General features: G+C 46.5%; 2 protein-coding genes across 2 annotated transcripts in view; one reads left to right on the forward strand and one right to left on the reverse strand.

The window, feature by feature from the left end:
• The first annotated feature begins 7,372 nt into the window (after nucleotides 1-7,372).
• On the forward strand, nucleotides 7,373-10,678 carry FKBP11 (FK506 binding protein 11, 19 kDa). The gene is made up of 6 exons (XM_008570675.1): nucleotides 7,373-7,618; nucleotides 7,801-7,866; nucleotides 8,248-8,335; nucleotides 8,610-8,643; nucleotides 9,007-9,077; nucleotides 10,442-10,678. The coding sequence occupies exons 1-6, from the start codon at nucleotides 7,493-7,495 to the stop codon at nucleotides 10,657-10,659; spliced, it is 603 nt and encodes a 200-aa protein (XP_008568897.1). The 5' UTR covers nucleotides 7,373-7,492; the 3' UTR covers nucleotides 10,660-10,678.
• Nucleotides 10,679-11,132: 454 nt separating this feature from the next.
• Nucleotides 11,133-13,260, reverse strand: part of CCDC65 (coiled-coil domain containing 65) — a 12,659-nt gene continuing 10,531 nt past the window's right edge. Inside the window, exons 5-8 of the mRNA XM_008570677.1 lie at nucleotides 12,596-12,793; nucleotides 12,171-12,389; nucleotides 11,637-11,786; nucleotides 11,133-11,552 (exon numbers count right to left, since the gene is read on the reverse strand). Of these exons, the coding sequence (XP_008568899.1) occupies nucleotides 11,235-11,552; nucleotides 11,637-11,786; nucleotides 12,171-12,389; nucleotides 12,596-12,793 (885 nt within the window). The 3' untranslated portion in view covers nucleotides 11,133-11,234. The remainder of the gene's footprint in view (nucleotides 11,553-11,636; nucleotides 11,787-12,170; nucleotides 12,390-12,595; nucleotides 12,794-13,260) is intronic.

Consider the following 13,260-nt stretch of genomic DNA (forward strand, 5'->3'; position numbering starts at 1 on the left):
CTTCACTGTCAAATCTCCCCATCCCTGCACACCATGTGCTTCTAGTTTGAACAGGGTCTCCTCATCCATAGATCAGAGTCCCCTCACCCATCTAGTTCTGGACTTTGGCATGAGTAAGCATGAAGGGTCAACGTCTGGGCAATGTAATGAACTTGATCTTTCTTATAACTGAATGGCTCTGTGTCAACTCAGGTGTGTGGCTCTGCATTGTCAGGATGCCAAGTCTCATCCAGAGATTCTACAGATGTCTTAGGGAATAGACCTTTTTCACAGATCCTCTGTCCTCCCATTCCACTCTCACCACCACTCTGGTTCCTCTCCTGCTACTATTGTCTGACTCCCGGCAAAAAAAGGGATGGTGCTACCCTTGGGGTGGGTAAGATCTGGGTGAGCCAGGCAGACCTTCCCACTCTTACCACTTTCTTAAGCTTTGAGGACAGGGGTCTCCCTAACCTGTTGTTGTGGGAAAGGGACAGGATTTAGGCACATAATAAGTTTGAGAGCCCCAAGTACCAGTGTGAAGTATATCATTTGTATTCAGTTACCTCCCTGCTGCCTCCCCTACCAACTTTCCTTTTCAGCCCCTCTCCTGTTATTATTAAGCCATCAGCCTCAAAGACCAGGGTTTCAGCCCATGTGTAAGCCTCAAACTGCTCCAGCCAGACATTCCTTTATCAACACAATAGCTTCAAACGTTACCTACTTACCGCTCAAAATTAGATGACTCTTTCCTCCTTCGAGGCTTTTCCAAAGTCCTGCTTGGTGACAGGACTTACTGATAAGTTAGGAGCACCTTTCCCAAGTGCTTTATTTGTATATTAATAAACAGATACCTTCCAGAGCTACAACCTCTCATAAGAAATTGAGAATGGAAAGGATTTTAGCTGAATGGCAGTGGGGGTCTTTTGAACCCTGAACAACTTTGAGAAGAGGATGACCTATTCCTTTCTGTCCCTTAGTACTCAGTTCAGGATGCCAGGAAGGAGGTAGAGGGGAGCCCTCTTGTGGCAGTTGCTTAAACCTTCCAGCGTCTTTTGGGGGGAACAGGGAAGAGGGGAAGACAACCTGTGAGGTAAATGCTTAGCACCCGGCTCCTAGGACAAATAGCAGCCCCACCTTCCAGAACATGAATAGCTCATCAGTCATGGCTTGTCAGAGGACCCAGATCCAGGGTCACGTCAGATAAGCTGGGCAAGGGAGCTTCCACTATGAGCCTCGAGAATACCAGTGGAAAGGCTTGGATAGGCCCAGATGGGATGGAGGGTAAAACTGTCCCCTTCATTCCAGAGTAAGGGCAGCAACAGAGAATGAGAGTATGTATGGGTTTCTCAGACTTGTGCTATAAGGCCTGAAGGCTCTGGGGATTCACTGCACTCATCACTTCCAGTTCAAGTGCCTTAGACTGGTTACAGCAGAACGTTGACAAGTATTTATTTAGTGCCTTCTATGTTTTTATTCCTGTGCTAAAAATGGGTCAAACCACTGTACTCAGGGGAGGACCTGGGGATCTCTTTCTGGGAGGCTGTGGAATCTTCTGGGATATCTATAGTGTACCACGTGGGGTAGTGAGAGTTGAGGAATAACTGTAGGGTGATACCCCTTCCTTTGCTGCTGCTTAGTGTAGGGAGTGGTGTCTTTGGGCAGGCAGTCATAATACTAAGAGCAGCTTCTTTTCCCGTCATGAAGAGTGTGGAGGTAGGAGGGCCAGAGTCCAGTTCTCTCACTTTCTAACCCAGTAGCAGGAGAGATGGAGTATCATGCTGGTCACTGGGGAGTGATAGGATATAGATGCCTTCCTTCCTCTGCAGCCTTTTCAGTCTAATTGGGTTTCCTGACCCTAGTTGCTGGTGTAGATAAGAATGACCCTGAATTCCTGAGAAAAGGGAAGAGGGTTAGAACAGAGGAAATGGAAACCTTGAGTATGGTGAAAGGAGCAACGCCACTGAAGGCAGTGGCTGGAGGTCTGGAAGTGAGAGCTTGGGCCGAGACTGTTCACTATCAAGGCTTGAAGGTGAGTGTCTGCTTGTGTGTGTCACTTTGACAATGAGCTGCAGAGGAGAGTATCTGGGCTCTAGTTTATTTTTTTATATTTTTATTTTTTTCCTTTTTTAAAAAAGGATGACCAGTAAGGGGATCTTAACCCTTGACTTGGTGTTGTCAGCACCACGCTCTCCCAAGTGAGCCACGGGCTGGCCCTCTGGGCTCTGGTTTAGGAGCAAATCTGGCTTCTGAGCTGAATGTGCTGGAGTAAAGAGGACACTCAAGCCAAAACTCTGGCTATCTGCACATAGCTGACCAATTCTACCTAAGGACCCTCCCTTCTACCATTCTTCCTCACCAACCAGGCACATCGAGAGCTGTGTGGCAGTCAGTCCAGTCAGGCAGGAGGTTTGAGAATGAGCTTGCCTGTCTGGCTCACCCATCCATCCCATACATTGTTGAGAGCCATCCTAGGACAGAATTGAGTACAAGGACTTCTAAGGGTTAGAGGGCTAGCTTGGGGTTCTGAACCTCAGGGATTCCTTCTGAGTTCTGAATATAGTCAAGAAAGGCACTCTCTTGGCTTTAGGTTATAGATATGGGGAATCTCTGTCTTTGCTTTTGCCAGATCTTGCATTGGTGGGATGGTATCTCCTTGGCTAGAACAGCCATGGGGAAGAGTGGGGAAGGCAAGTAACTGCTTCATTCTTGGATAAATGAGTGCATAATCATACATAAGCAAAAACATCTAGTCAGCTGGAGTATGCATGCCCTTGAAAATATGAAATCAAATTTTGAACCCAGATTTGCATATGCTCATAGGCTTTTTCTTTATTAACAACCTGTTATAAATAAACATCTGAAAACATTTAAAAAGCAGTGCTCTGCTTACTGTCTGACCCATGATAGGCATACAACCTTGATGAATGAATGAATGAATAAATATCATTGTCCTTAACCAAGTTGGGCATGGTGGGTGCCCCATTAGTCTTGGAAGCCGGGGGGCTGTTATAGTTTCTCCTACTTGCTGAGACACCTTTAAGGGTGGAGGTGTTTCTAGGAGTGGTACTCCGATTAAGTTGTACCCCCAGCCAAGGTTGGGCCAACCCCCCTACCTTTCCCAGAACCATCTCACCTTTCTCTGTCCTTCAGGTTCCTCCTAACTTGATCCAAGGAAAAAGCTCTTTCCCTGTGCCCTCCTGGTTCCAGGTGGGCTTGTGGTGCCCTCTGTGGGTGGATATTATTGTCTTAAATAATTTTGCCTTTTCCATCCCTGCTACCACTTTCTCCCACTGTACCTCACATCCCCTTCCACTTTGGGCTCCCAAACAAAGCCTCAGACCTGGACAAGGCATATTCTTCCACCTTCATGACACCATTCCAATCAGCTGATGCATCACTGCAGTACGCACTGTCACCCCTTTGCTCAGAAACTTTCAATGTGTTCCCATTGCTTAAGTCTGACACTCAAGGCTCTCCACAACCAGCTCTTAATTATCTCTCCAACTACCTCTCTCTACTCTTCTCGTCAAATGCCTTGTTTTAGCCAAACTGGTTCATTCATTTTCCCTAAACATTTGGTCCGTGCCTTTACTCCCTTTCTCACTTGTTAAAAAATCGCACTTCAAGATCTACCTTGTTTCACTTCCTCCACAAAGCTGGCCATGACCTCTATAACTGCAAGGACTTTTCTTTTTTTCCTACTCTGGCTCCTTTAGGTCTGTTAGCACAACTCATTCAGCACGTCCCACACTTTCCCTTGGATTGCTATATATCTTGTTCATTCATTTAATATTTTATCCAATTAAAATTTTATTTTTGTAACCAAAGTAATTTTTATTGTAAAAGATCCAAGCAATACATAAACATACCAAGTAACATGTTGAACTTTTTCCCCTCTACTTTTCTCACTCCCATACCCAGATTTAACCATCCTCATCTATTTGGTGTGCATCCTTCTCGTTTCTTTTCTAACTGTATTTACCTACATATGCATATTTGGGGATGGGCTATGATATAAATGGGCTCATATCATATCTATTATTCTGCTACTTCCATTTTTTGTGTGTGTGTGACTGGCCTGTAGGGGGATCTGAACCCTTGACCTTGGTGTTACCATAACCATACTCTAACCATCTGAGCTAATTGGCCTCCTGCTTGCTTTTTAAACTTAAGGGTATATACATTTATGTTAGAGATTTTCCATATTACTATAGATCTTCCTTTTTAATGGTTTCTCAGTATTTCTTTTTCTTTTCTTCAGTATTTCATAGTATAATAATCTATTCAAAATAAAACATTTGTTAGAATCTGTTTTTTGGAGGGTATTGTGCAGTTAGTGCCTAGGGAGTTCCAGACGTGATCACAACTTTGTCCTTGCCATCAGTGAGCTGGCTTTTTGAGGAGAGGTGGGAAGGGAGGAGTGGGGCATAGACAAATAACTGCAAAACAAGGAAAAATATAGTTTCTCCACGTGTATACCTGAACTTCAGAAATAGGGGAAGTCACTTCTAGCTAAGAGAATTGGGATTTCACAGAATGATATTTGAGGGAGTTTGACAGGTGAAGGAAGAGCATGAGCTAGGGCACAGAGATAGAAACACATGAGGTAGGTTCATCTGACACCAGACCACATTCCATGAACAAGATGGGGATTTAGTTCAATTCATAAACATTTAGCAAGCATTTCTGCATCAGGCACCATACTAAGAATGAGGATATATAGAGAAATGTGAGACAGGCTCCTCCTGTCTCAAAGGCTTTCAGTTTAATGAAATAAAAACCAAGCTTGGGAAAGTAAATTAGGGCAAGATGACAAAAGCTTTCAATTGGCATGTTGAGGAGTGAGAATTTTATTCATTGGGCAATGTGGAGCCATGGTGGGCTTTTTAGTGGGCAGGTGACATGACTGAAACTGTAGATAGCGGCAATGTACAGAATGGTCTACAGTAGGGAGAGGCTGGGGATTACAGCTGAATCAGTGCATTTCTGTTGCTTAGGATACCTGAACTGGGTAATTTCTAAGGAAACCAAATTTATTTCTTTCAGTTTGGAGGCTGGGAAGTCCCAGGTCCAGGGAACACCTCTGGTGAGGGCCTTGTTCTTGGTGGTGACTCCATAGCAATGCAGGGTATCACATGGCAAGAATGGGCTGAGCAAGAGAGAGCTAAGCTGTTCATTCCTCTCCCTATAAAGCCATCATAACCACCCCAGGACCACCTATTAAACCATCAATCCATTCATAAGGGTATAGTCCTCACAATCTAATCACCTCTTAAAGGACCCACCTTTCAATTACCATAATAGTATTTCCTACCCTCTTAATGCTGTTAAAATGTAGATTAAGTTTCCAAAACATGAACCTTTGGGGGGCACATTTAACCCATAGCAAGGGCCTTTTTTTTTTTTTTTTTTAAAACAAGATACAAGTTTATTTCTGCCTCAGTTAGAAGGTCTGGTATGGTGGCTCTCCAGTTTTCAGGGACATAGGCTTCTATTTGCTTCACCATCCTAGCACATATCTTCCATCTTCATGGTCACCTCATGCTCTAATATGGCTTCTAGAGATTCATTCATCTCACTTACATTCCAGGCAGCAGAAAGAAGGGAAAACAATTGGCAGGGAGAGGAGCACCTAATGACACACTTTCTAGCTATGTTAACTCCCTTTAAGAAGCCATCCTGGAAGACCAAGACAATACTTCCAACACTTCTGTTTATGTCTTACTGGCTAGAATTTAGTTAGATGGCCATATCCAGCTTTAAGGGAGACCTGGAAAGGTAGTTTTGAGGGTTTTTTTTGGGGGGGGCGGTTTTTTCTTTTTTTAAAATTTGAGATATTTGCATGCAGTGAAATACATTAATTTAAGCATACAGTTTGATAAGTTTTGACAATACAAATGCCCATGCAGCCCACATCCCTCTCAAGATATGGAGCATTCCATCATCCTCAGAAATTCCCTTCTGCTGAGGGAGCTTTTTTTAATTAAAAAAAAAATTCTTGGGCCGGCCCCGTGGCTCACTTGGGAGGAGAGTGTGGTGCTAACACCAAGGCCATGGGTTTGGATCCCATGTAGGGATGGCCGGTTTGCTCACTGGGTGAGCGTGGTGCTGACAACACCAAGTCAAGGGTTAAGATCCCCTTACTGGTCATCTTTAATTTAAAAAAAAAAATAATTCAAAAGAGAAATAATGGGGGCTTTATTAGGGTGGTAGCCATGGGAATGGAAAGGAGACGCTGTGGAGGATGAATCCAAAGGAGACTGGTTGAATATGGGAAATGAGAGAAGTAGCAAAGAGAATGATGATAGCAGAGCCAGTAACAGAAATGGGGGATTGGGAGGAAAGTCTAGGTTGCAGATGGGATGGAAGGAGTGAGTATATATTGGGTGTGTTAAGTTTGAGGTGCTGGCCAAACATCCAGGTGGAGACACCCAGTAGGCAGTTGTGTCTAGAGCTTGGGAGGGCAGTCAGAGCTCAGTGACACCAGATACCAGAGAGATGCCAAAGAGCACAAGGGACCAAGAAATGACCCAAGAATTTGGTGACTGTGAGGTCGCTAATGATTTTTGAGGGAGAAGAATCCAGGCCCGAATGGTTCAATGAGGATTTAAGTCATGCAGAAAGATACTATTTTAGTTTAATTAAAAAACCCTTTTAAAAACTGAAGTCCTTGGACAAACATAAAAGGATCATACCAGGAGTCTTCAAAGAGTTCATAGAAAGGTTCATATTATCTTTTAATTCCATTTTTCCATGAACTTTTTGAAGTACTGTGGTATGTTATTGATGAAAGGAGAAAGGAAATGGTCGTGTCAGAGGAAAAGACTCAGGAAAATAGCCCCTTGCTCTTTTCAATTAGCTTTCCAAAGGACAGGGGGCGGTACAGCTCTCTGCCTTCTTTGGGACATATAATCTACAGAAATTCAGGCTGAAGGGGTGGAGGTGGGAGCGGGATGCTGCCTTTGACAACCACTGGGGTGGAGTGAGCAAGCCAGACACTGCCAGGATAGGTACGAGGAGGCACATATTTTAAAAGAGCAGAGAGCAAACACGCTGGACTCAGGCAGTTCAGGGTTTGAATCCTCTCTCTGTCACTACCTAGCTTGATGTTGGGTAAGTTACTGAGCAGCCTGTTCCTTATCTGTAAAAGAGACAATTATGCCTACCTTGCAGGTGGTTTTTGAGGATTAGAGGCTAGCGTCTGGCAGACAGGCGTAAATGGGTACTATTATGTGGCCGCCCCTCGTTATGGGACAGAACGGCTAACGGACAGGTCAGAATCTGCGACCTCCCGATCTTAGAGAGTAGTTAGGGTTCCCCGCAGCCTCCTCCCTTCAGGAGGTGGGGACACGGTGGAGGAAGGGCTGCAGGAGGAGGAGCTCGCGCATCACGACCCGCCCCATCCCGTCCAGTCTGGCCTGGGCGCCGAGGGAACGCTGTCCTCGCCGCGGCCACCCCAGTAGCCTGTCCTGGTGCCTTGGTGCCCTGGTGCTCTGCCCCGCGTCCAGTCATGACCCTGCGCCCCCTACTATTCCTGCTTCATCTGCTGCTGCTGCTACTCAGTGGGGCGGTGTGCCGGGCTGAGGCTGGGTTGGAAACCGAAAGTCCAGTCCGGACCCTCCAAGTGGAGACCCTGGTGAGGAGGAGATGTCCTGGCCCCCGGCCCGCGCCGAACCCTGTGCGGGAATACAGGAGTCTAAACGAAGCGGGGGGCGGGGAGGAAAGAAAGCGCGGGACCTGAGTTGGGGGGTGTTGAGTCTAGGGGCGAGAACCGGATCTCTGGCAGAGTATCCCGTGACCCCTTTAGTCCGATTGTAGGTGGAGCCCCCAGAGCCGTGTGCGGAGCCCGCTGCTTTTGGAGACATACTTCACATACACTACACGGTGAGGGGTCTAGGGGACCGGGGCGGGGCCTGGGGGGGTGGCGCCCGGCTGAAACACGTCAGCTTTGGCTTGGACACGTGGCAAGCGGCTCGGGAGGAGAAACTAGGGGCTCTGGGGTCGTGGAGCACGTGGCGGGGGGAGGGGCGCTCTTCCCTGCCTATTTCCCCTCCCTGCTTTTCCGCTAGGAAGGTACTGACAAGTGAAGGGTGGAGAGATCTCCGAGAAGTGCCAGCCCTTTGGGGCTTCCTGTTGCTTTTTGCCCTGAGGGGAACATTAGGCAGCAGCTGTTAAGGAGACCGTCGCCGCCCAGCGGCCCAGGTGTGTGTTGCCGCCTGCTGGGAGAAGTACCCGGTGTACGCTCTTGACGCTTTCTCCCCCTAGGGCAGCTTGATAGACGGACGCATTATTGACACCTCTCTGAGCAGAGACCCTCTGGTTATAGAACTTGGCCAAAAACAGGTGATCCCAGGTATGTGACCTGTGCCTCCCCTTCCACCTCTTCCCAACCTAATCCCTTTCTCAGCCTCTTGAACCACTAAACTGCCCTGGAAAAGTCCCCTGGAATAAGCCCTTAGGGCTCTACCTGCTACCTCCTGAGTTTCAAACCCCACTTGTAATAATACTATTGCCCCAAATCCCACTGGAAGCCAGGGATTTGAGAAGTGGGGAAAAGCTCAATTGGGGGTCAAGGGGATTTGGGGAATGTGGGGGGCTTCCAGTTCAGATGTGTCTTCTTCCTCAAGGTCTGGAGCAGAGCCTTCTAGACATGTGTGTGGGGTGAGTATCTGGGCAGGGGATGGCCTGGGTATCCCCTTTGCACAGGTAGAGTTTCTCTGCGATCCCTGCTCCTTGAGGAGGCAGGAAATGTGGGATGAAGGATCCACAGAATTTTGCGCTGGACCAGGTCAGTGGGACCTCTGAGGGCATCCAAAGCCTCCATTCCTCTCTGGCTGTTGGTTTTGTTGGAGGAGTTGAGGCATGTGGTGAGATGGACACCTTTGCTGGTCAACCTATTTGGTAATCAGGTGGGAAAGTTCATGTTTTGGGTGTGACTATCCAGGCGATTTTGCTAGTGGAGCTTCAGATGAACTTCTGGCCCACCTTCCCACCTCTGGCTGTGACTCACATTCCTTCCCTCAGAGAGAAGCGAAGAGCAATCATTCCTTCTCACTTGGCCTATGGAAAACGAGGATTTCCACCATCTATCCCAGGTAATCTGACTAGGCCCCTCTCTTGGGCCATCAAAATACCCAATTCCTAAGAGCTACAAGGACCTTGAGAAGGTCCAGACTAAGTTTGCTGAAAGGGACAGGAGTGGCAGGGCCTCCTTCTGCAGGGCCACTTTTTTCCTCCTCACATCACTAATGGGGATTAGAGACATACACATCAACTGTTAAGGCCACATGGCTTGACCTCTGGCAGCCAGTGACTTTTTAGAGAAGAGATAGCTGCTTGAGCCACATGGGTCTGCTGCCTGTGCCACCCCTCCCAGAGGTCTGGACTTCTTTTCTGCCTTTTTTCTATGACTCTACACTGTGTCATTTGTGTAGCTGGCATGGCTTCTCACCACATCCCCACCCCTTCTTTCAGCTTCCACCAGGGAAGAGATAGTAAAAATAATTATAGTCAAGTAACTCAAAACAAAACAAAGAGCAACTTTTAAAAGCCAAGTCTATCCTATAACTTTAAAAGTCTTCGTAGTCGGGGCCGGCCCATGGCTCACTTGGGAGAGTGTGGTGCTGATAACACCAAGCCAATGGTTAGGATCCCTTTACCGGTCATCTTTAAAAAAAAAAAGTCCTCATAGGTCACTGCTGATATCTATTCTTGAAGGGCTGAGACTGGACAGATTTCCCAAGATACATATATTTTGCTTTTGGCTATAAGGAATGCTCTATTAGCTAAAATGTGTTGTACTCCAGAGTACTGGGATCATAATTCTTACTGTAGTTCACAGCTTAGAGGGGTAGAGGGTAGGCGGACTATAAAACTCTTTTACACAAAGTTCTATTACTTCCCCATTCCTGGTGCTGCTCGTCTACTTCTGTTTGCACCTCTCCCCCTACTCACTCCTGTTTGACCTACCTCCTCCTTAAGCCACATCCTTCTTTCCCTCCAGCTCTTACGTTAAAACTTCTCTTTTCTAATAATTACACTGAGTGTGCTCACTGGTTGGTGGAATTAAAAAAATATTTAAATCCAGTTAATTTTCAGTCCTCAAAAGATTCTATCCATATGACTGTTTGGAAATGGAGTACAGTTAATATAGAGGGTTCTCCCACTTATAAATGAAGAGCCTGTATGCTTCATATTCACAGAAACTTTTCCTGTGCTGTCAAAGACCTGTCACTGAACCCAAGCTACACATGTAGTTGGGGTCAACATCACTATCACTAGACTCTGCTCAGAACCCTCCTCTGTCGTTGTCTAAGGGAACTCAACCCCACATTTAAATCTTGCAAGCTTCATAGTTGTTGGCTTTGCTGTGGCCCACCCTCCCTGTTTTCATTCAGATTCTGAGTCCTGGATAAAATGCACAGAGATTCTAACCCTCCCCTCTCCTCTGCCTCTCCAGCGGATGCAGTGGTGCAGTATGACGTGGAGCTGATTGCACTGATCCGAGCCAACTACTGGCAAAAGCTGGTGAAGGGCATTTTGCCTCTGGTAGGCATGGCCATGGTGCCAGCCCTCCTGGGCCTCATTGGGTATCACCTATACAAAAAGGCCAGTAGACCCAAGGTCTCCAAAAAGAAGCTCAAGGAAGAGAAACGAAATAAGAGCAAAAAGAAATAAATAATAATTTTTAAAAAAACTTCTTTGCATTCTTCTCCTGATACTTTGAGGCTGCTTTTGTAAGTGGAAATGAGGTAAAGGACTGAGGAAAAAGGCACTCTGAGTTGGATCTTGCCTGAAAAGGGGGTGGTTGGAGGCCTTGGATCACCCCTTCCCCTATCCTTCTCTTGCTGTCCTAACTTACCCCAAGGACCTGGTCTTGAATCTTCCCATAGGATCTCTAGGTCCTTAAGGTATGGGTTTTGGCTCTCATGGTGCCCTGACTCCAAGCAGCAGTGCTTCATAGAGTAGCCAGCCTCCTGGTAGTTGCCTAGTTGTTCTCTCCACTCCCTGGGACCCTAGTATTTCTAGTATCCTCAAAGTATACTGCTCTCCCCATACCAAGCAGCTGCCAAAACAAAACAAAAACCCAAAACAAAACAAACAGAAAGTAGACTGCTCTGTCCAATATAGCAAAGATAATAAGGAACTCATAAACTCCATGGAAATATTTAATAGCAAAGTCCTATGTTTCTCAAAAAACAAAACAAAACAAAACAAAACTCTGGGGGTTGAAAAGACATTTTCTCCTTAGATCACAGGGTATGGGAGATCATGTGGGCTGCTTCAATGATGTTGTAAGTGGTTGGAGGTTGTTTGTCACCTGGCTGGGCTGTAAGTGTGGGCAAAGGCTGGGGTAAGTTGCTTCGATGGTTAACTATGAAGAGTGGGTTGAGCTGGCTCAGCACTTCATCACTCACTGAGATGCCATCCAAGTACTGCTTGAGCATCTCCCGCAGCTTCCCATTAATTTCTAACAGTTGGGTTCGCCTGTGTTGGAGACTCAGTTGCTCCAGTTTCACTTTATTGTACCTTTTCCAGAAATTCTCCATCCCTTTGTAGTGCATCATCACCTAGGAGTAGAGTTAAAGGGCGAAGATGTGCAATGGGACCCATTAGGAAAACTGCCCAATGCCCCATTATCCCCCAGCCTTTACCTTTGTGAGCTCCTCAGTAAGCTCCTCTACGTTATTCTCAATCTCCTCCTGCTCCTTAGGAGTCAATATTGATGAATAAAAAGGGAGCACTTTTTCTTCCTCTGTTTCAAATTTCCTACATATCTCAGCAAGTTTAAGGATCTTTTCACCCTATTGGAAGCAGGAGGAGACTTTCTGTTAGAAAAGGGGGTGGAGATGGAAGATACAGGAATTGGTTCCCCTGCCTGACCCCAGGGAAGCTACTTATCCAAATGGGAGACAATAGTAATAAATACATTTTACACAGAGTGCTTACTATGTGCCAAGCACTATTCCAAGTATTTTATATTCTTATTATAAAATTAATTCATTATTAATTTGTTTCATTTAAAGTGCAAGAGAGAAAATGACTCAAAAAAAAAAAAAAGTTCAATGGGGAGGAAATTCCAAGTGTCCACCCAGGCAGGAAGCAGAAGTCCTCCTCTAGCTCTTCTAAATCTCTTTCACCTTGCAAGGCGCCAGGTTATTTGGCTTTATTCCCTCCCCCTTTGTTACCTTGTCAACAGTCTTTCTCAGGGCCTTGAGAGTAGCATTACTTTCCAGGGTGAGTTTGACTAAGTTCTCCTGGGATACCGCCCGGGCCTGAGTCCTTTGGGCCTTTAGTTTTCGCAGTTGTACAAGGACCAACTCCTTGTCGTTACGGATATACTGGTTCTGCTCCTCACTTTCACGGCTGTGTACCATGATCTTGCCCTTTGAAATAGCTATGGCATCCTAAAGGAACAGAGTAGATTAGAGGAAACACTTAACCGGCTGAAGGTCTTCAGGGAGACCGGTCAAAGGGCTGCCCCGGGACTGAACTAAGAGTGTATCATCTTTTCCCAGTCAGTGATCAGGGATGAGGCCCAGTGAAATTGGGAGATCAACGGGGAATAATGGAGCAGTTAAAGCAGTAAGCATTTCCAGTTGGCTACACTAACCTGTAGTTTCTGTATTTTTTTAATCTGTGTTCCAATCTCTTTGGAGCTCTTCTCATCCTTCACCTTCAGGGTCTCAAAGGAAACCTTTCGATCCTCTGTGGCCTCAGTGTAATTCCTGAGTGCATCCTGGAATCTTCTCCATAGATCTTCTACTGTGTTCTCCAGTTGCAGTCTTAGAAAGTGCTTCTCTTCTAAATTCTAGGAAGTGCCCCCCCCAGATAGCCAATGCTTAGAATTGCTCTTAGAGCCCTTTTACTTCCACCAGCAACCTCACCCTCTTGAACTGTTTGTAGCATAGTTTGGTGCAGAGGTCACCAATGAAAATGCCTACAAAGACCAGGCAGATGATATAAATAAGTGTTGCGGGCTGGGTGGAACTGTGGCTAATGGGAGAGGAAATACTGCATAGAGGGAGTGGGGGAGCAGCTGCTCAGCTCCATATGAATGTTGCCATTTGGAAATGCGGCACTGGGCCGGCCCAGTGGCGCACTGCTACAGTGCGCCGCTTGGGAAGTGCAGCGGCACTCCCGCCGAGGGTTCGGATCCCACATACAGACCGGTTCCCGCTCACTGGCTGAGCGAGGCGCGGGAGCAACACCGAGGGTTGTGATCCCGTAGCTGGTCCCGGTCCGGTACGGGCGCGACACTGAGGGCTGCGATCCGTT

The sequence above is a fragment of the Galeopterus variegatus genome, unplaced genomic scaffold (assembly GCF_000696425.1).
Source record: "Galeopterus variegatus unplaced genomic scaffold, G_variegatus-3.0.2 Scaffold622, whole genome shotgun sequence".
Classification (NCBI taxonomy): Eukaryota; Metazoa; Chordata; class Mammalia; order Dermoptera; family Cynocephalidae; genus Galeopterus; species Galeopterus variegatus.